Source organism: Miniopterus schreibersii (genome assembly GCF_964146895.1).
Source record: "Miniopterus schreibersii genome assembly, chromosome: 18".
Classification (NCBI taxonomy): domain Eukaryota; kingdom Metazoa; phylum Chordata; class Mammalia; order Chiroptera; family Miniopteridae; genus Miniopterus; species Miniopterus schreibersii.
The window spans coordinates 11,182,731-11,205,316 of NC_138121.1; the positions used below are offsets into that span (position 1 = coordinate 11,182,731).

Sequence of the window (22,586 nt, forward strand, 5' to 3'; positions counted from 1 at the left end):
TTCATCTATAAACACGGTGCTTTTTATGATTTTCCCCACTTAGCGTTGGGTGTTTGCAAAGCTCTGGTTTCTATTGTGCCCATTCTTCAGTTCCCATCTCTTTTGTAAACTCCATGAAGGCTTCTTGGGTCTTGGGTCTTCCCATTTGCAGTCACTTACGTCCCTCCTCGGTTCTTCTAAGTCACTAAAGACAACTTAGCTTCTATTTCTTGTCATTACAAGCCTCACATTATAATCACAGAGTGTTGTTTAGTCACAAGTTATGGGACTTTCGTGTCAGACCTACCTAAGTTTAAACCTAGATGGGATACTGTTTATAAGACCGTTGACAAAGACTGTTTCAACAATTAGTTTTAGATGAGATTCATTAGCTCCATTTTATAAATCAAGGAAATAGGTTTGGAGATGCCATCTCATCGAATCTTTCCATATCGCTTTATAGACTAATTTCTGAGCTGGTTAATGCTCGATATATGTAGGAGACACAATTGTTTCCTTTTAGATAATTCATCAAGTCAGGGGGATTTTAAGTTGCATGAGCCCCTGATACTAGAATTGGGTCAAAAATACTCAGACTAGAGTATCTTTAATATCAAGAGTATATTCATGTAAAAGACAGCATACCACGTGATATGTAAAAGTGTGTTGACTAAGAAGAAAGTAATAAAAATAAATGTCTGCTTATGATAGAATCTCTGTCATCTACAATCAGAACAGTGATTCGCTGACAATAGATGCAACGCTGTCTGGCCAGCTGAGTCATTATGCAAAGAAACTTTGTATGGCAAATAAAACAGTACTGTCATTGAGAAAAATAAGTTGAAAACTACCCCCTGCAAAATACATTCTATAATTATTTTCTCCACAAAGACACAAGGAGAACATAAAAACATCGAAGTCCAGTTTCACAATGTGATGCATTTAATTCTAATCCCAGGTATCACAAGCCATTATTTTGTTCTCAAATAGAAACCTGCATGTAAAACCGTTTGCCCTCAATCCAGTGTCTTTCGAATTCAAGGTTAGTCAGAAAAACAAAACACCAGCATTCCAAGTTTTGGGTAGCGTGTGAGATTGTGAGACAAAAAATTACAAATATAAATGAATGCCTGGCGACTTAATTAGGTCTGTGTGTGTGTGTCTATAGAGAGATGTGTGGTGTACATATATACGTGGGTTGTTTTTTTCCCCCAGTGTTGATATTCCTGTTTAAATTGTGCATTTATATAGCTTTTGTAGTGATGCCCACTGTTACCTTATCTTTTTGACCGACAATAATGGGATTTCAGTCATGCTCAGCCTTTCCTACAGTGCCAGTGATGGGAATTTTTGAAACCTCATTACTGCCTGCACTGCCCTGATCTCAGATGGAACTTTCAATCAAAAAGGCAATCAGAAGGTTATACATTCGTGAGATTCCCTGCAAAGCCAGTGATCGCGTAATACAACTTGTTGGAAGGGCCTACTTGCCTCCAGTCCTTATGTGGCTATAAAAAATAATTGGCTACTTAGCTCTCAGCACCCGCGTTTCCTTCTCCAAAATACAGCGTAGCCCAGAACTCTATTGAGACTCAGTGTGAAATCTGGCTGCTCCTAGGAGATTTCCAGGTCTCATGCAGAGACTTGTCTTACTTTAAGCATCTGATTAAACAAACTCACCCAAAGACACATTTGGCTCTTCCTGAGCATTCTTGTTTCACTGCTGAAGCCAGTGAATCTAAGTTTCCTTTTATTTTGTATAAACAGAAACACTTGCCCACACATTTTCCCCCAGCATTTTCACTGTAAAGTTCATATCCTAGAAGTCACAATTCTGCAGGGAAAGGTTAACACTTGAATTTAATTTCCAGCATATTTTAAACATCTTAGTATAAATTCTTTTTAATCTTAAAACCACTGTATACTCATCAAAGATTATTATGAAGAATGGGCTCTTTCCCTGGCCAGCTTGGCTCAGTGGTTAGAGCTTCGGCCCGTGGACTGAAGGGTCGCGGGTTTGATTCCTGCCAAGGGCACGCACCTCGGTTGCAGGCTCGATCCCATGCTGGAGGCGACCAATCGATGCGTCTCTCACATCAATATTCTCCCCCCCTCTCATGTAGGGGTGTTTAAAAGACATTTTTGTAATTTGATTTGATCAATTAGTGGACAGGATCGAGGCTACATTGATCCCATGTGATGTCCAGTCACCTCAGATGATCACCCGTCTCCCCAGACTGGTGCCCCGAATTGTGAGGTAGGGAGGGGGGATCATTTTGCCTCACTTGGCTCCAACTCGATGGCTCTTCTCCATTTCGCAGAGAACCCTCGGGTAGAGAGAAGTTTCAAGACCCGAGAAGGGGTAGCAGTTGGGACATAGTAAAAACCTGCAGACCCACTAAAATGCCTACGGATTGAATAGGCATGTAATTTGAAAAATACCACACGTGTACACGCAGGACACGGCAGTATCTTGCTGCAACAGAAAACAATGCGCAGAGACAAAAATAGTCAACTGCCATAGAGTTACAAATACCTATTATTTAAAGAGTTGAACATTGGGAACCCCAGTGCGCTCTCTGTTGAGGAAATCCCAGAAGTCTGTCGCTAAAATGGAAAGTAGTTAAGTCAAGGGTGTGTGTGTGTGTTTGTTCGTTCCTTGGACCTTTATTTAAATTCAGGGTACTCTAAAAGTACAGTTCCGCCCTAGTATAAACATAGTATTATTACTTGATTCTATATGATCACACTTTAAATGGGTGTGTAAGCACAAAGGGCTAGCATGGTGATGGTGAAAAAAATTTTTTAGAGGAGCAAGAGATCCACACTTGCCTACTGTCTTCGTGGGCAAAGTGGATTTTGAGCTGAGGTTTGGGCAGCTGGTGTACCAGACATTATGTCCTGCCCGAGAAAACGACCGTGTAGCAACTATCCTGTTGCTTTTCAGGATTGTGGGATATGGATTTTATATCCCTCAGATCTGTGTGATTTCTGTTAAACATGCTTATGCACTTGTAATCCATGGCACTTCCCTGAGCAGTATAGTAGCGACGCGTCTGGTGTGCAAGAGGTAAGTAAAGAAATAATCTCACCTTGGTTTAGATTGTGTAAGACAGAGTATTGCTACTCATGCTACTACTCATAATCTACGCTCACCTAAATGCTTGTTTCAGACGCTGTTCCAAGTCCTGGTGTATTTTGAAGTCATTTTGGGCCATCACTCTGACCTCTGAAACAGTTCAACAGCTGTAGTGATAAAAAGGGCAAACTCTGAATGATTCTCGGCAACAAAAACTCAGCAAGGCCTCTGTTAAGTCCCCGGATAGCTGTAAATCCTAAGTACAGTGGCACCTCGGTTTTCGAATGTAACCCGTTCCGGAGACCGAGTTCTGGAACGTTCGAAAACCGAGGGATCCACAGCCGACAGCTAGGCCTCGGGATCTTGCCCTCAGTGGAAGCCGTGGGGCATGTTCCACTTCCGAGGCAGGTTAGAAAACCGAGGCACCGCTGTATAATCTTCAAATATTTTGTTCGTATCATAGTAGAAGCAGCCTCCAGACATTGGTACCTTCGGTTTTCTAGCCAAAGTCATGCTCTCCTCAGGCAGCCCCAGCCAGCGCCTGAGGGCAGGGAAACTACTGCCGATTTTTGACCCAGGAGAGACTATAATATTTCCCTGTCTGAAAACTGCCCCTGCTCAATCCTGCTTCCTCTGATTTGACTCCTAACCCTGCTCCAGCGCCTGCTTCCAGAAGCCCGTTGTCACAGCTGGACTAGCCTGTCCGTACCCCGTGTTCCTTTAATGTCCCTGCTGTGTGATCGTTGCCGAGCCGTCTCAGTTCCTTGTTTCTTTACGTAGAGGGTGATTCTTGCTATAATTTAGTCGGATGGTCTAGAATTCTACTCTGTTAGCAGGTCTTCATCTGATTGGGGAAAAGAAGAGTGAAGACAACAAAGGTATTTATAAAAATATATTTCACAAAGTAGGAAACAATACAGGAGTTTCTCTGAATACAATACATGGAGTAAATAAACAATATTGCATTAAAGCAAAGTAGAAAATTAAAATGATCTGCATGTCGTAGTTCGGTTTGTATCATACATTTTCTACTCCTAAATGTCAGGTTTGCGTTACAAATCGAATATGCTCACATCTTCTAGGGCTGTTCGCTTTTGGACTCTAAGATGTTCCGTGTATCGCCGCGATGGTCAGGGAGAGAAGTGCTAAAAACGGAAGCAGTAAAATTATGTACAAATCGGTTCCTGCTCAGAAACGTGGGGAGGGGCAACGTGGAGCATGTTGATTGGGCAGGGCATGGCGTACGTATCTAAAAGTCTAGAGCTGAAATATTCACAGGAATCAATATACTTTCAGATGTTTGTGCTTGTAGTAAAAACACCAAATACTAGGATTATGAACAAAATAGAAAACAGTCCAAAAGTTTCTCTGGGAAAATGCTGTTCCTGCCATCACCGGTCACAATAACACTTTCTACACTAAAAGAGACTATTAGCTCCCTTTTCATAATATTGCCTGCCATACTCATCTCATCAAAATGTACATGAATTAAACATTCATTGTGTGTGTATATATATATATATATTTATATAAAACAATCTAAAGGATTATTAATGGATATAATTTAGCTTTTTCCCCATATAGTCCCTTAATCTATAGATTACCAACCTTAATAAATAAAAGCATTAATGGACATCAATAAAATATTTATTTCGAGGATTAAACAAATAAAACCATCTGTCTCTTACGTGGTCCACTGTGACACACAGTTTATCTCTGTGTCCTTGTGGAGCTAGATGAAGTGGAGAGAGAGAGTAATCCTGCTTCTAAAAACCAAGCCTGTTCGATGGGATCCCTCTCCTCCCACCACTGCGTTGGCAACCCCCACCTTGGAATGGATTACGGACGTGTGAATATTTTAAGGCTCGACACAATATTTAAAGATGCTATTCAGTCTCCGATGAGTGGGGCCAACAGCTATGTACAATGTGTGGTCACCGTACCGTGTCATCTAGGAGGCCATCCCAAACTCCCGTAAGTCAGAACGTACAGCCGACCAAGTATTGCTTTATCACGTGTGGCGGGATCCTTATTGGTGAAGGGGGGAAAAACCACTCCCGTTTATAAAAATCCTTGCAGGAGACACATCTCAGCAGCAAATTCCTTGCAGGTCCGTTTTTCTAAGAAAGCACCTTTTAATTTGGATTTTTTTCCTTTAAGCACTAGCCAGGATCCCAATCTTTGCCTGTGGCGGTCACATAAATATCAAATATCCAGAGACTTCTAGACACTCCACATAGTTTAATTCACACTCCACAAGATTTATAACCTCCTAACATATACTTTTTATTATCAATTTTTTGGTTCAACATTAAAATGTAGTTGAGTTTATAGATGGTTGGTGCTAAACTTGCCTCTAAAACAAATAGCCACATTGGTTGTATCTAAGGGGAGTGACCCTAGAATATTACAGAATGCTCAGTTCCACCGATCTGCTGATAATCCACTGTCAAGTTTCTTTGTCGCTTTCGCCGACGGAGTAAAGTTCGCCCAGTCTCTTAAAGCGGGGACCCCAGTCACTGAGGTAGTCGAAATTCTGGTCTGAGTCTGAGGCGGCGGACTCCAGGGAGCTGAGGGAGCCGGCCACGGAGCCCCGGCCCTCGTAGCCGTAGATCTGGATGGAGTCATAGGGCGGGGCCGCGGGGTCGTTGTCCGCCTCGTGGAGCCGCACGTTTATAAACTCGTCCACGTCGACGCCGTTGGGAACTGGAGCCAGCCCCTGCCGTGGCATAAACTGCAGGTCGGGCTTAATATCCTTGCGGGGCAAGAACCCGTTGATTCCATCCGGGTTTTGCAAAGTTGCAATGTCAAAGGCCTCGGTGTCTTCCTCCCCGCCTCCTTCGTCGTCGTAGCGAATGATGTTTTCTCGGACGTCTTCGTCATCTTTGATAATCAGTGGCTCATTTTTATGTCGCCGCAGAGTTACAAACAGCACCACGATGACTGTAGGACAAAAAGTAACAATTAGCCAAGCTCACGTGGAATGTTATGAGCTAAGCCGCCATGCAGTTTCAGAGAGAGGGTCATTATTCTAAAACTTAGGAGCGTAGAGCTTTAATAACATTGCCTTGGGAATTAACCACCTTCCTGAAGGATGTTCGTTCATTGCTTTTTGAGTGAATACTATTTGATTTTAATATCAGGAAATATATTTTTTGTTTGCTTATTTTATTGATTTTTGAGAGGGAGGGAGGGAGAGGGATAGAGAGAAACATTGATGGGCTGCCTCCTGCAGGCCCCCTACTGAGGATCGAACCCACAACCCGGGCGTGTGCCCTGACCCAGACTCGAAAGGGTGACCTCCTGGTTCATGGGTCTATGCTCAACCACTGAGCCACACCAGCCAGGCTGTTTTTTGTTGTTTTTTATCTCGCCAAGCTTTATGATTGGATGGAATCAGCAACCTGATCTATAAAACTGGATAAAAGAGTATTTTGGTCGCATGTGAGCTCTTTATTGCAGCAAGTGGGTGGACATCAGACCTGGAGGTCGTCTTTGTGATAGATGTTGTTATAACCACCATTAAGCTTAGTCTATTTTTTCACTGGTGATGGGATTGAAAAGGCACCAAACAGTCCCCTCCAATTGGACATTTACTATCCCAACCCTTTTTCCCTTCACTTCCTCTTAGTGACCTCAAAGCTAGAAGTACAAGAGCATTCCTCTTTCAAAAGACTTGGTGATGCCCAGCTTGGTCAGGGTTTGCTGTCCTTATTTACTGTCATTTATGAACCAGAAAAATGGTGACCATTAGGCTATGAAGGAAATACGCACCTAGCAGCAAAATGATGCATGCTAGTATGGCAATTAAGGCGCCCATGCTGAGGCCGATCGGAAGGACGTAAGCTTCAACGTTGCACGACTGGACCACACCGTCACTGCTGCAGCCACAGACCCGGATGGTGAGCGTGCTGGTGCTGCTCAGGGGGGGGTTCCCGCTGTCGCTGATGATGATTGGTAAAAGGTAGACTTCTTGCTTCTGACGGTTGAATCCATTATGTTTTGCCAAAATACTGAGGGAATTATCTGGAAAAAATGAAAATCACAATTGTTTACATCATTTTAAAAACAGCGGCCAAAATAACACTTGTTTCTCTAGTTCATAAAATCGTGTGTGAGCGTCAAGACCACCCCAACTCCACTGGACCACTCGCTCTTTGCCCCGCCCCTCTTCCCATTTTCCCACTTGGCATGGACCACACCCTCCACACCCTAACAGGTCCAACGGATGTGGCCCCATGATAAACGAATGGAGTTTTACCATCACCTTGTAAATGCAAAATATTTATTTTATTAAAAACAAAAACCCTGTCCTTGAAGACACCAATTACCAAGTCCCATAAATAAGTTTAATTCTCTCTCACTTATCCTATTAATGCACAATTGGCTGGACAGATCTCACCACATTTGAAAGACACGTTTGAGAAGCTCTGTTAAATGATAGACTACATGACAATATGGCGAACAAAACAGTGCACCTTGTGGACTCCCACAGGTAACTAGAAGTCATGCATGCCCCAGAGCATTTATACTAAGATAGTACAGGCCTCTTTACTGCAGCCTATTGGAGATAGGCCACATATATTGCAATGCTGTAGAGAGACCTGCAGTGGCTACACAGGTAAGAACAAAATGAGACGTCATGGAGAAAGTGTTCCATTTTGCACGTGTTGATTAATTACATGGAGGTACGTATTGGTTATCTGAAGCAACACTTATGGACATTTAAGCAATAGTTGAGGTTATACTTCAGTTCAAAGTAAAACTGGACAGTGAGAAGCAATTGGCCCCATGTTAGCTCTACCGTTCTCAAAATGTCACCCCCAAATGATACTTTTTCTTGTCTTTAGCCCTATCTATCTCATAAACTATAACCATATTTTATATATGTTCATCATTAATCTATTTTCTCATTTCGATGAATGTCTTTCATTATCTATCTATTTAAATTAGGAATACAATGATCTCACACTGGTTTTCCCACCAAAAGCAAGCAAACATGATTCTGGTAAGTGTATGCAATGTGTTTTGGGCAAAAGGATTATTTCAGTTGGAATTTCTTTTCAAATATTGGCAAATTTTCTGACCCTGAAACATTTGGCTATGTCATTTTGCATAGGAAGGCAAGGATTCCAAACCATTGCTCTCCAACTCCTGGTCATCAGTATTGTTTCCAGAATACTCAAATTCATGAAGAGAGAATCTACTCAAATGACTTCAGGTAAATGTTTTAAGTCTTCTGTAGCGTATAGTACTATACCCAGATTCCAAAACATGAGCCATTCCCTAAAGCAGATGCATCAATTACATTTATTGTTTTCTTTAAGGTATAAATGGCCCTATAATGCCTTACTATTAAGCAGTCAGACAGAAAAATACATTCTTAGTTAACACTTTTTCTAAATTTCTTCGGGTTGTGCTTCATTGTTTATTAATTTGAAGGGGGGGCTTCTAATGGAGTAAAACAGTGATATAACACATAATCCAGTAACCTTCATTTCCATGACCTAGAAGGAAATACCACTAGGCTAAAAGCAGAAGAGCCTTATCTCGAAACCAATACAGAATATATAGCTGTGTTAAATTTTCAGAAAGTGGGTGACAAGTTTAGGTACAGTTAATTAGTGCAGGGAACATCTGTGGGTGATGTCATATACCACAGTTCAAAACAGACAGTGGGAACTGTTCTTCAAGGTGCAATTAATACAATTATAAGGAGGCTTTTTTCCTTTTTGCGGTTGACATTATTTATAGAAGAAACTGTCTTTGTATATTGATAGTTAAGACAATCTATGATGATAATTCAGAAAGTGTATATTGCTCTTACAGAACGAAGCTATATCCTTTATTGCATAGAGAAAATTGGCGGGTCCAACCCTAAACTCATATCAGCACATTTTGAATTTGTGTACTTAAAATACTTCTATTTGAATCTACATGTGGCAAATATCTCGTATGAAGTTCTGGTTTGTTTCTTTAAAACATCATCTTTGGGGCACTCTGTTATGTTCCAGTACTCTGTTTTTCTAATTGTGCATTGATACCATGCTTTCTATGCATCAAATCTTTATAATAAATTTTGAGGTTTTACCCTATCGGGTTCTTCAAGAGTATCTTGGCTATTCTGGTTCATTTGCTAATCTCTAACAAATATCAAGATGATCAAGTTCCATGAAAAGTCCTGTAAGAACGTAAGTAGAAATTATATTAAAATATAAATGAATTTGGAAAGAATTGATTTCTTTATGGTTTTCAGTCTTCTATATTAAGATTGTAGTTTTATTATGTTCTTTAATTTACATCAATACAATGTTTTAATTTTAGCTACAGGAGATTTTTACATCTTCTGTTGGATTTATTTTGCTCTAGTAAATGTAACCTTTTAAAAATTATATTTTCAAATCATTGTTGCTGTATCAAGTGTTATCGATTTTAATTCTACTGATCTTCTAAACCTTCCTTTTTACTTATAAAAATATATCTCATCGTAGAGTTCCTCTTCATGGTAGTTTGAGGAACACCAAGGAACTGTTCCCCAGTGAAACTGGTGAGGATTCTAAAAGGAAAGCTATTTAGCATCTCTGGAAATGGTCGAGCAGCAAACGAAGAGACATTTACTCAGGAAACTCAACTAGAGCTCGGTAAGAATGGTGAGACTGTGGTGTGTGAAGCAGCACCCACTTCCTCCTCCCTTCTCCCAGCTATTAGATGGAAACTCCACCCCAAACTGCTTCAGCCAAAACCCAGGCTTCCTCTCCCCACAGCCAGCAGTTGGAGGGCTACCCTGACGGGAGAGGAAGGATGTCAACAGTTCCCACCCTGCTCCTAGCTACCTGTTGCTAAAACTAAATTTTGAGTCGGTGGGGCTCCTTTCTCCTCACAGCCCCACTGGGAACATAAGGGAGGGATACACGGCCTCAGCTACACTGGCCCTGGCATGGGAGGCAGTTAGACAGACGTGAGCAGAGCAAGGCTGAAGGTCAGCAGGGCTGAAAGCCCTGGGTGCCTAGCGAAGGACACCTGTAGGGTGGGACCTGTCGCCAGGGTCACCTTTCCTCCCTTAGCATATCATTGGAGCCCCTGACCTTTCCTTCCCAGAGGCCTCAGGTGTATTTCAGCTCCAGGCCCAGAAAAGCAGACAAGTGACCTCAGGACCAGGTGCATTGCATAATGACCCCCAGCCCAGGCGCTGACCCATCAATCAATCAGTGGCGACCTGGACCCTGAAAGGACACACCAGGAAAGCTGCTGAATATTCTATTGAGATCTGCCCCTGGGAGCGCCCCTAAAATCTCCACCTTTACAACCCTTAGGACAGAGGACCCAGCTCGGTCTCACTCCCAGGAGCATTACCACTACCTGCCTCACTCCCAAGCTCCAAGGGCCCTTCCTTTGCCTCTATAACTTATTTCCTAAACCCATTTCTTCTAAAAATGACTGCTTGTGCGATTTTCCAAATAAACTTTCTCTTAGACTTTGAGTCAACTTGGCTCTGAACTCTTTTCTAGCCAGAACTCGAGCACCAGGGTTGCTGAGCCCAGGTCGGGTCTGACCCCACGTGCCCAACACCTGGCGCCCTTCCCGCTGCTCACAACATCTCCACGCCGAAGGGGCATGCGGGACACCCATCAATGACTCTCATCCTTGATGTTTCTCTCTCCCCCCCTTCTCTCTGAAAGCAATAAAGACATATTTGTTAAAAAAATGGAGAAAACTTGTCTCTAGCAGAAATGCCTTACAAGAAACACTAAAAGGAGTTCTTCAGACAAAGCAAAAAGCCCAAGATGCTAATTAAGAATAAAGAGCTTCCTGAAAAGTAATTATGTAGTTATGAAAGAGAATATAAATGCAGTTTTATCATTTTCTTAACTCTTTTAAAAACCAATCATATAAAACAAGATATACATAATATATTGTTGAGCATAAAATATCTAGAAATTCCATAGTAATTGGTGCATAGTCCAATATCCCACTTTCAGTGACTAAAGCAACGGGGCAGGAGAAAGATGAAAAGACATGAAAAACAGTATAAATCGACTATACCTAACAGACGTCTACAGAACACTCCACCCAATAAATATTCTTTTCAAGTACACATGGAACATTCTGCAGTGTAGACCACGAGCTAGGCTATAAAATAAACTTCCATAAATTTAAAAGAATAGAAATAATATAAAGCATGTTCTCTGACCATGTGAAATAAATTCCTATAGTGATAAAAATTTGGAAACAAATATGTGGAAGTTAACATATTTTTAAATTAATGTGTCAAAGGAGAGATCAAAAGGGAAATTAGAAAATATTGTGAGACAAGAGAAATGAAAATACCAAAACTCAAAATATCAGAGATGTTGCTACAGCAGCACTTAGAGGGAAACTTAAAGCTTTAAATGCCTATATTAATATTATCTTACTATATTCAAAATTGTATTAATGTTCTAGTAAGTTGTGGTAGACATCTAGGGAAAACGCCTTTTGACTTTGAACATTAAGATGATTGATGGTGTTTATGGAATGGCACATTTATTTTTTAATCCTCACTTGAGGATATGTTTTTATTGATTTTGAGAAAGAGAGAGATATTGGTTCTCCCCACACCACTCCCCCATTTCCCCACAGCCCGCGCACTCGGACGGGGAATCAAACCTGCAACCCTTTTGGTAGTCGGGACAACGCTCCAGCCAGCTGAGCAACCGGCCAGGCCTGAAAGGTACTTTTAAAATTGTTTATTTACATCCACTCTCATCTATCTTCTCTTTATTTGCTTTCCAGTGACTCAAAGGAAAGAGGGAGTCACATAAAGGACAGCAGCTTCGCTGTTCCCTACCTCTAACCCCAGCTTCGACTGTATTATTGAATTATTTTAAAAGCTGCTTTTCAGTCATTCATATTTTCATGCATTTCCACTTTCTATCACCTTATTATCTGTGCATCTTAACCTGTTTAACCTTACGGCTTTGGCCCCTGCTTACTGTATTTATAGCATTGGTTTTTTTCTTTTTGAGCATAGCAAACTAAAGAGCATATCCTGAGAATAATTTGCTAGAGAAAACGCAGCCACGTTCTAAAACTGCAAAATATGAGTAAAAAGATGAAATGATCATTGAAAGCCCGTAGATATATGCATCATAATTTTTAAAATATATTCAAATTGAGTAAATAACAAGTGTTTGACAAAAGACAGGAGAATATGCTCCAAGACCTATTTACAAGGAGAACCAAAAGCATTGATATTCCCGGGGGTGGGGGGCGGAGGCACATCCAGATGTACAGACTAATATCCAGCTGTTGCCCACCTGGTGCGTTGTATGGCATCGAGGTAGAAACATCTCTTAACCTGATCATCTGGTTCTCTGATACTCTAAATAGGTGAAATAGTTAAATACCTATTCCCTTGTAGAGAAGTTCCTGTTTTCTAATCTTTGTGAAATGTTTTCCCCATGAGCATTATGCCAAAGGAGGTGAATGACTCCATTTTCAGAAACCGGCTTCATGCTCCACACCCATGGGTTTCTGTGTATGACTGACTAGGAAAGGGAAGTTTTGTTTGTTTAAAAATGTTTTTATTTCAGAGAGGGGAAAGGAGAGAGAAACATGAATGATGAGAGTCACTGACCGGCTGCCTCCTGCACGCCCCCTGCTGGGGATGGAGCCCGCAACCCGGGCATGTGCCCCGACCGGGGAATCAAATCACCTTCTGGTTCATAGGTCGATGCTCAACCTCTGAGCCACACCAGCTGGGCTGGAAGGAAGGACCTTGATGGACAATTAAAGTGGACTAACAGTACCAGGCACACGTCTAATGACAGTATTTCTAAAGTAATGGGATCCTTGACTCCCTTACTCCTTGGCTGAGTAACACAAAGCATGTACCGAATAAATGACCCAGGGCAGACCAGATGAACAGGAGGGGCACAGGCCTGCCTCGTTCCAAGTGCACAGCCTTGTTTCATTTCGGACAGCACGCTGCAGTTACATTATGTACGAATTTCCTTTCAGAGTCTGACAACAGATTATGGAAGAAAAACATTTACTTACAGTTTGTTTTCTTCATTTTGTTTCCCGAGAGCACCTGTTAGAATTTTCATGGAGGTTGTTAGAGGCTGTACCAAATGTAGCCTTAAAATTAACCTCTGTGAGAGGGGTGACAAGAAGGCGGCCGAGACGGTGGAGCTCTGTGCGCGAAAGGGCACGTCTTGGCCTTCTGGGGGTCACAGATAGCTTTGGAACTCTGATGAAAGAGAGGGGACATGGAGGTGCTGAGGAGACTGCCCAATGAGCCCGAGACCTGCCCGGCGCTGGGCATTGGGAGCCAGTGCGGGGGGCTGAGATCTCATTGACCAAAGGCCATGCTTGCTGAACATAAGCAGGAATGTCTTGCTCGTGGTTTGGAGACCAAGGAACTAAAACAGGATCTCAGCAGCAGGCTCCAGGCCTGTCTTGAGCATGCTGAAGGGGAGGCAATGAAGAAGATGTACCGAGACGAAGCAGAGGTGGGAGAACCAAAGCTCACAGAACCGCCTGCCAAAGAGGAAGACCCCCCCCCCCCCCCATAAAACTGTTGATGATGTGGCAGCAGAAAGGAAAGCGGGAAAGTTAGATCTGAGCTAGCAGAGACCGAGGCGCAGGCAGAGAGCCGAACCCTTCCACGCGCCCGTGAGCCTGGAGAGGGAGAAAGCCGCCGGGCGGCTAGGTTGGGGATCTCTTCAGCCCCACCTAAAGGCCTGCCATCGGGCACCAAGCCTGTGGTGAACGCGGAGGCCAGCTAAAGGAAAGAATGTTTGAATGTCTCTTCAATCTTCAGGAAGTCTGAAGATGACCAGAAGCTGAAAGGGTGGAAGGAGCGACTTGGAATTGTCCCGGGTTCAGCTGGGACAGGAACCGCAAAGGATACAGAGGCAAAGGAGAGGCAACGAGCAGAGCAGAGCGCTTTGGGGTGCCTGATGAGGAACCCTTGCTGCTTTCTGTTCCCCGGTGGTTTCCATCTCTCTGACTCTTGGTCACATACAGGCCTAAACCCACAGTCCTGTGCCCAGGGCCTGCCTCTCAGTGGACGAGCATGCACCCCGGGCCCATCCGTGAGCCACAGCAGCGGTATGACTTACTGCTCTTCCAACTTTAAGATTGTTGTGTTGTTTTGCTTTTAATAAAAAAAACCCACCAAAAAACCACAAAATAAAATAGAAAAAAAGCCTCAGAATTTTTATGCAATGATTTTGACATTATAGAGACAGACAGATACTATTCAATAAAACGTGTGCGTTATCTCACCGGGTTGTAACCCCCTTGAGGGAGACCAGCCTTAGTCACAGCTCCATCCCAGACTCCAGCACAGGGCTTGGTCCAGAGCAAAGAGCCTCATAGCAACACTGGGCACGTTGCTTAGCCCACTTTTATTTGGAAGGCTTTCCGTTTTAAGGCACTGAACACCTAACTGATTCATTAAAAGCTTGCTGAGTACACTTGGAACTTTTATTACAGATTGGAGATTTATTTCCTCCCCATGTGACTTCCCACTGTAGTCCCTGCCCAGGCGTCCAGCTTTCCTCCCTGCTAGTCTTTCTCTGTGTGTGTTCCAGCCAACCTGGCCTGTTCTGAGCCAAAGATCTTCTCTCTCCGGGGCTTTCATATTTACTTTTCCTTCTTCCTGAAATCTCTCTACCCCTCTTTAGCCTTAATTTGAATAGTTAATATTTATGCCTTTATATCTTTGCTTAATATAGCTTCTTTGTGCATAATTTCCTTCACAAGTCGTCCCCCATCTCCCAGGATAGATTAGTTATGTAATCTTATAAAATCCTTTATTTTTCATCACAACTCTTATTACAAAGAAATGATATAGCAATGAGGCTACGACAGACACCAGGGATACAGAAATAAAGTAGGGAACTTCTAAGTAACAACCAATTTTAGATGCATAATGAGTGTTCAGCCAATTTTTTTGCTGAATAAATAAATGACTAGATCACCAGTAGCCGTATTTTGTGGGACTTGATTATCTCTCTCATGTTATTTTGAACCACATATAATTCTGACAGAATAAGTCATTTAGGAAGTTCAATTTCAGGCTATTGGAAACACCGTATATAGCCTGGGTCCTATATGCAAATTTAAGAGAGAAATGTTGGTAGTTTCCAAGTGTTTCTCTAGGCATGCCTCATATCATGTAACATGAGCAATAAGCTGAGGATGATTAGATCCAAACAGAGAAGGCTCAGAGAGCAAAAACTTGTTCTAAAATAACTGAAAAGCCATCATATTAAAGAGGTGCACGGTAGCTCTCTCCTGAGCTGAAACTGGATGACGTACATCCAGAGGTGGGGGACACAGAGTCTGCATAAGTACCTCCCATGGTTAGTCTAGAAGGAATTTCTTCTTTGATTGTTGATACTCAGCTTTTGACTCACTTAGGGTTGGAAATCAAAGGCCTTCTTTCATACAACATTAATATCCTTATAAGAAAAATGTTCCTTTAGTAAATAAGCCAGTAAGTATTTGTTATAGATTGAATGTTGTTTGTGCCATGCGCCACCCCCCAGTCCCCCCCAAATAAAACTCATATGCTGAAGCCTTAACCCTCCAGTGTGGCTGTATCGGAAGACGGAGTCTCGAAGCAAATAATTTAGATTAAACGAGGCCATAAGAGTGGGATCTGACCCTATACGATTTGTGTCCTTATAAGGAGAGACCCCAGAAAGCACTCTACACACAGAGGAGGCCATCTAAATACACAGCAACTTGGTGGCCACCTGCAGGCCACCAAGACAAGAGGCTTCAGAAGGAAACATACCTTGCCCGCACCTTGGTCTTGGACTTCATCTCCAGGACTGTGGGAAATAACTGTCTGTTGTTTAAGCCACCAGTCTTCAGTATTTTGTTACAGCAGCCTGAGCCAACTAAAACAGGACTGTATTCACTGGTTATCCTATACGCCTAGTCCATGAAAAACGAAAAATCTATCTAAAGAGATGGACTGTGCCTACCTGGATGGTCCTTCAAGTTTATTTGTATATTATTTTTCCCATAGACAGTCCTCCCTCTTTCTTTCCCTCCCTCTCTCACCTATTACTTTGTATTTTTAATAAAAAAAGAATCATCATTGTTGTTATTTAAATATCCCACGTTCTTTCCACATGGTTATTTCCTTCGGATAAGAGAAAGCAGAAACACCTAACTTCTCTCTTTGTTTCGACGTAGCTCATCTGCCCCTGTTGCCCTGATGTAGGACTTTCACATTAGTGCAGGTCCCATTTACTTGAAATCACGGGGCTCCGGCTTTCGTTCAGCCTTTTCAACGTGAGCAGGAGCAACGCGGAGCCAGAGTTAATGAAGGCACTTGCCAGACAAATATTTATGACAGAAGAGAAGAGAGGAAGAGAAGATCAGTAGATAGCATGCCTTTTCGAGGAACGTCTTCTGGCATTTGACTTGCAAATGTAATTGAAATATTCCTGATCAATTCAAATGGAATGAAAATGGCAAGAAGGTCAAAACAAAGGGAAAAATGGCTCTCTGTTCCGCGGACAAGAGATTTAATTAAGTTCTTATCATTGTTGTGTCTGTTGTTTATTTATAAAAAAACAACAACCTGGCAAAGCAATAAAGATACTGAAACCCATGAGCTCTCCGCGTATTAGATTCATATACACACAGTATCCAATATCTGTAAATATGAAGCCACGTCCATAACATCCACACTTCATTTATATACGTTTATTACCATAGACACTAAGTCTTATTGGAAACAATCAGGCCGTAATGAATTAATAAAATCTCAGACTCCGTGAAGCCAGTTTCTCCCAGCACCATTATAACTTCCTACATAATTCATTGAAAGTGTACCAACCACTAAACCTGCAACCAGCAACCGTATATGCGGAGCCACCTAATGAGATCATTTGTCACTCTTTTCCCGTTTTTCCCTCATTAGGTTGCCCACCTGCCACCTGCTGCCAGGAATCTCAATGTTTACCTGAGTGTGAACCCACTACCAGATCTCCTAATCTTTCATTAAACCGGGTAAGTAGCCACAAACCATTGACCAAGGCTTACTTTGGCTTTAGAGAAACAGCAACGCGTTATTTGAGAATTCCTTTCGAAGTTTTTAGACTAACATCTAGTTTAAGGTTCAGTCAACCATTTATAAGCACACGGAACGAACTGGCATGTTCTTCACGGAAAAAGTTATCTCACTGGAGCCACGCAACACGATGTTTCCTATAAATATCGGAACGAGTGTCACCTGGCTGAGGACACGTGCCCAGGGTAGGCTGTGCTTTGTACTTTAGAGAACTTGGGACTCATCAAGTAACCTACGGAACTTAAGTAGCGACACGTACTGTTTCTACGTTGTTAATACACAGTAATCTTCCCGGTCTGTAATAATTTGTTATGGCAGCCCCAGGAAATTAAGACAATCAGTAAATCTAATTAAATGTGTTTTACAGAGGCAGGGAAGGGCGCCCTTACTCCCGCTTTATGTATGAGGAACAGGGTTTCGAAAGATCCAGTGACTCGCTCAACATTCCTCAGCAGGCAGCTAAGAATGACAATCCTCTCCGATGTGTATTTTCCACACTCTGTCCTCTTATCAAAAGTCACCCCAGAAAACAAGGGAAAATGGATTTTAAGGAGGTTGTATTAAAGCTCAAAGATAAAATAAAGGGGAGGCGTATGGAGGCAAGGAGAAGACTTAAGTGGTAGCAGTCCCTGGTAGGCAAGAGCATGGGATTTGAGAGGGATCAAAGGTATTCTTAAAATTTTAGTTATTGATTTTGGAGAGAGAAGGAAACACGGATTCGTTGTCCCGCTTGTTACGCATTCATCAGCTGCTTCTTGCAGGCGCCCTGACTGGAGATCGAACCCACAACCTCGCTGTACCGGGTGGGACGATGCTCTGAGCGACTGGGCTACCCAGCCGGGGCCACGGGAGCAAAGCATTTCAGTACGACGCCCTTTCAGTCAAAACCTTGTACCCTGGAAGTCGACAGGACACAGTGTAGCTTAGCATATCCTGGCCGGAGTGGCACAGTATCCAACTTGGGGCGACTTAATCTGAACCCCTACAACAGCATGGCGTGGCATAGGCCTGAGCTAATTACCAAGACGTGGTCACTTTCGGTGCCAGGGGACGACAGGGCACAGTCACACCGCCCCAGGTCTCCCGCGCTTACCGTTCGCCTGCCCATAACCTGCGCGCGTGCTCTCACTCCCGTGCCCTTCGGGCCTCGCGGGGGTCCCTAGTGCCCGGGGGAGCGGGTTTCGCGAGTGGGCCTGGGAGAGGGAGGGGCGGTGCTTAACCTGATCTCCATCCTATCCCAACAATACCTGCATTGGCTAACCCACGGTGCGGAAACCTATTCCCACAGCCAATTTCTACTTTGAACGGAAAATTTAGAGCCGTTATAAATAGCAACTGATCTGAAAAAGAAGTGAAAAGAATGAATTTTTTTTTTTTTAAGTGTGCAAGCTACTAAGGGCGATAGCAGCGCAGAGAAACACGGAGGCCCTTAGTAAAATTTCTTGGGAACGTTTCAGAAAACCGCCTAAAAGTGGTCAAGAAACCCCGACGCCGGAAAGCTAGCCTTGTTAGGAGAGTGACTGCTCCACAACATTCCTCCTGAGGGGATGGGTGCCTCTGAGCATGTAAGACACCGCGAGTCAGAGGTGAATGCGTTCTGGGGGGCGGCTGATAAACCCGCGCTCGTTAACACACTGGATGCACAGTGCGGCTGGAACAGACGGTAACACTTTTAAAATAGCAGTTGAATTGAAGTATAGTGTGTGTGAGAGAGATTGAAACCATTCAACACGGAAGGGAGAGCTAAGACCACAAGAGCGAGGAAGCGCCCCAAACAGTGTGTTATCTGAATAACCTGTTTCGACTTGGAGGAGGCCGAGCATCCCCGGAAGTCATCGCTTCGTTAGATGCCACCGTCTCCCTGAACCTTTTTTATCTGCACACAGGAAAATAAGTCACAACGCGAAAGACACAGCAGGGGCACAGGCCCACTCTCCGTCGCCGGCACGCAGGCCTCATCGTAACCACACCCGGGGGCCTGCCCCCGGTCAGTCCGTCGGGGCCCGTTTCCCACAAGACAGCGCCGTCCGAGGAGCGGCTTCCTGGCCACACGTCCGCCCAGCCAGCAGCCAGCGAGTCGGGATGGCTTTCTGCCCCCCCCACCACGGGAAGGTCCTGGGACGCAGGGGCGCTGTCCCCGCCACTGAGTGCATCCCCTTGCCTGTCCTACGTGTCACTCTACAGAGGTCTCCGGGGCGGGTTTCAGTCCCTCTCCGTGGAACGAGCAGGTGCACGGTCAGCTCGCTGAGGACACAGCCGCCCATTTAAGGAGCGCCTGACCCAGAGGAAGAAAACAGCCCCGGCCCTGAGGGCTCACTCCCTAACTCTGCTCCTTGCCCTTCGGTCTCGGCGCCCACCCCCTGCGGTCCGCTGTGTCACCTGCACCTCGATTTAAATTTCCACCAACACAGACCCAGACGAGAGGAGGCCTTCAGGAGGGGGTGGCCTCTGAACTGGGCGCAGAGGAAGAGGCTGGCACGTTAGAGGCGGGGAACGGCCTCCCTCCCCCCCTCCCTGCTCCCCGCTTCTGTTCCATAGCATCTGTCTGCAGCCTCTCCACGAACCTCCTTATGAACCACTTGAATCTCACTCACCCCTCTGATTTCAAATACCAGACAATACTTCCCCCCCCCCCCCCAAAAGTTTAGCTCTGTGCCGCCTCCACTTCCCTACCCGGCATATCCACCTGAGAGTTCGGGACCCCAAACGCAATCTGTCCATAAGGGAACGGATGCTGGTTAACCCCTACCCTGCCCCATTTCCACAAGTCTGTCTTGGCTCGGTGTCTTGCACCGTCTTTGTGGCTCTATAACTCTGTGTCTCCCCCCCCTTGTTCCAATAACCTCGCTTCTCTCTTTCCCACGTAGACAAGGCTCTCATCACCCTTCAGAAATGGGCTGAACGTTTCCTATTCCGCTGGGAAGGAGGCGACAGGAACGCACGGCCCTGGGATTTCTGGAGTATCGAATGCAGAGACGCAATGGAGGTTTTATTATAAAGTAAACGTAAAGTAAATACAGTGATGTGAATTGGCTGGTTCAATAAATATGTAATATACGTCAGCGCGTATGAGCTAATGCGCAACAAGAAACTTAAAAATGAGAAGCAGCACCTTAAGAAGCCCAACACAGGCAGGATGCAGCGAGAGGAGCGCCCACCACGACTCTTACGTTTATTATTACATTAACGATGTTAACTATATTAGATTAGAGGCTAGGCTCTGATATATCTGGTCCATCTTGACGCCCCAAATTTCAAGTCCATTTAATTACCACTGTGTCTGAGCAAATAGTCACACAAAGAGAAGCCAATTGTAAGAAATTTTAGGCAGTAACCCAGGTATAAATATCTGAGCATGTTAAAAAAAAAAAAAAAAAGCATATCCTTAGCTATTACTCTAAATCGATGGAATACGCATTTCTGGGGATAGGCCCCGCATTTCAAATACATTTTGTTTGCATAAAAATCTGGGAAGCCCGAGATCCACTCCAGTCCAGCCCATTTTCCCCCCGAGGTGTTAGCAGTGGTCAATGGCTCAGCCCAAGCCCTCCGAGGCACCACGGGGGCAGCTATTACGCTCTGGGTCCTATGATCCAGCAGGAGTAGCCGCTGAGAGCAATTTTCCTGCATAATTCCTTCTTTTCTGGTTTAGTGGTAAAATAGCTGCTAAAAAAAAAAAAAAGAGAGAAATGATGCGAGGAAATGTGGCATCCTACAGCTAGCTGAAGTCCGGTGCTTGTCCTTGAGTCATTTTAAAGTTTAATATGTTATATTAAAACAGCGTGGCTAAACATATGTCTTTGGGCATATACGGAAGGCGGTTGTGTAGATAAAATTGTCATTCAAGCAGTGGCCCTACCGTCCTTCCTCCCAGGTTGCTGAGAACGGCACGTGCTTGTGAGTCTTAAAATCCACACCGTTTATCGTATTGGAAATAGTGCTGTTTTGGTCGTACGAAAATGACTTCAAAGGCCAAACCGATCTGCTTTTCCTCAAATTCGCCCACGTATTAATGGGTTAACATACAGATGGAGAGCGCAGAGCTGAACCGGTCGAAGGAAAATATACCTGTGTAGGCCACCCTTACGATTGAGAATCATTCAAGCTCTTTTTTTTATTGAAAATGTAATCTGATAAAATCCCCTATTGTTATAAGGCTATGGAGAAATCTGAATACATTTTGAAGTCTTGCATGATTTCATTTTAATACTTTCTTTTAAAATAAAAAGGAGTTTTGTGGGTTTTTTTTGATGAGTCTTTTAAAATATTCTCAAGATATTTGATTTTCCAAGCTTGCCAAGGAAAAGTATGGTGTTTCCTGGCAGTGGGCAGTGATATTAAGAGCCCGGCCACCAAATTCCCTGCATTTTGGAATTATTAGAGGGATGCCGAGAAAAAAAAACACCCAGAGATGTTTAGGGAACTCTGTTCCCTTTTCAACATTCTAATTTCTGCAGAGCTTAGAGTAGGTGTAATTTCTTTAGAATGTGTATTTTCAGAATGCTTCTGAATATCATGTCAGCTAATGTTCAGGCTCTGGAATCACCCCTAATCGTGTTTGCATTCCAATTTCACTACTTACCCGGTTGCATTTTTAGATCATTTCCCCAAGGTCGTAGCAGGTATTCTTATTGGGCCCGGATTACTAATCAAGGAACCGGGTGTCAGAAGGTCTTTGAGGAGTAAGCATGTTATCCCACTTAACATGTATTTTCAGGGTCTGTGATGTTCAAACCCTGTGACATAAACTTAAAATAACAGTGGCTGTTATTAATCTACGTAAGGCTTTCGGTTGCCTTAGCTTTGAAATAAAGCAGAGAGCCGCGATACTTTAAGAGAGCATTTGGGTTTCATCTTTTCATACTTTACAGTGAATTTCTATTCGAAAGACTGAAGCGTGGAATAAAGAGTGAATTACGCAGCAAAACACAAAGGAAGACCTAAGACAATCTATGTTAAGAAGTCTAATAAAGACTCTTCCAGATGAACATCGAGGACGTTTTCGGAAGGGAATATGAGGTTCTTACCGCATCCGGACCCAGTATAGAGCGGTTTCCAAGAACATCCTGTATCTAAATCAGCGTAAACACCCCAGGCGATGGTTCTGGTAATCCAGATCTTGATTTCAAACCCAGTCTTCATCAAAGGCACGCCCGTGTGAACTCACCCCTTCCTACATCCTCAAAAAAACAGGCCGAGAGCCACTAGGAAAATAGCTGCCTTTCCAAACCAGACTCAGGAACTCTCGGAGGACACACGGATGAATGGCTCCGTCCCCACAGCTCCGGCGACTAGTGTTAGATGAGTGCACACGGTGCACAGCGTGGAATTATCCAGAATTCTCACCCAGCTTAGCCTGGACAGCAGGAGAACTGGGTTCAAGACAGTGGCCCAGCCGTGAGGCATCACAGAACGGGAAGGGGGGGACGAGGGGGAGGGAAGCTGGTT

The 22,586-nt window shown here is 43.8% G+C and overlaps 1 protein-coding gene and 1 pseudogene across 2 annotated transcripts in view; one reads left to right on the plus strand and one right to left on the minus strand.

The window, feature by feature from the left end:
- Positions 1 to 3,942: 3,942 nt before the first annotated feature.
- The window catches only part of CDH8 (cadherin 8), a 269,040-nt gene continuing 250,396 nt past the window's right edge, over positions 3,943 to 22,586 (minus strand). The window contains exons 11-12 of the mRNA XM_081119970.1: positions 6,833 to 7,084; positions 3,943 to 6,001 (exon numbers count right to left, since the gene is read on the minus strand). Of these exons, the coding sequence (XP_080976096.1) occupies positions 5,508 to 6,001; positions 6,833 to 7,084 (746 nt within the window). The 3' untranslated portion in view covers positions 3,943 to 5,507. The remainder of the gene's footprint in view (positions 6,002 to 6,832; positions 7,085 to 22,586) is intronic.
- Positions 13,408 to 17,072, plus strand: LOC308547962 (SAP domain-containing ribonucleoprotein pseudogene; annotated as a pseudogene). The gene is made up of 2 exons: positions 13,408 to 13,956; positions 16,989 to 17,072. The product of its transcript is annotated as an SAP domain-containing ribonucleoprotein pseudogene (transcript).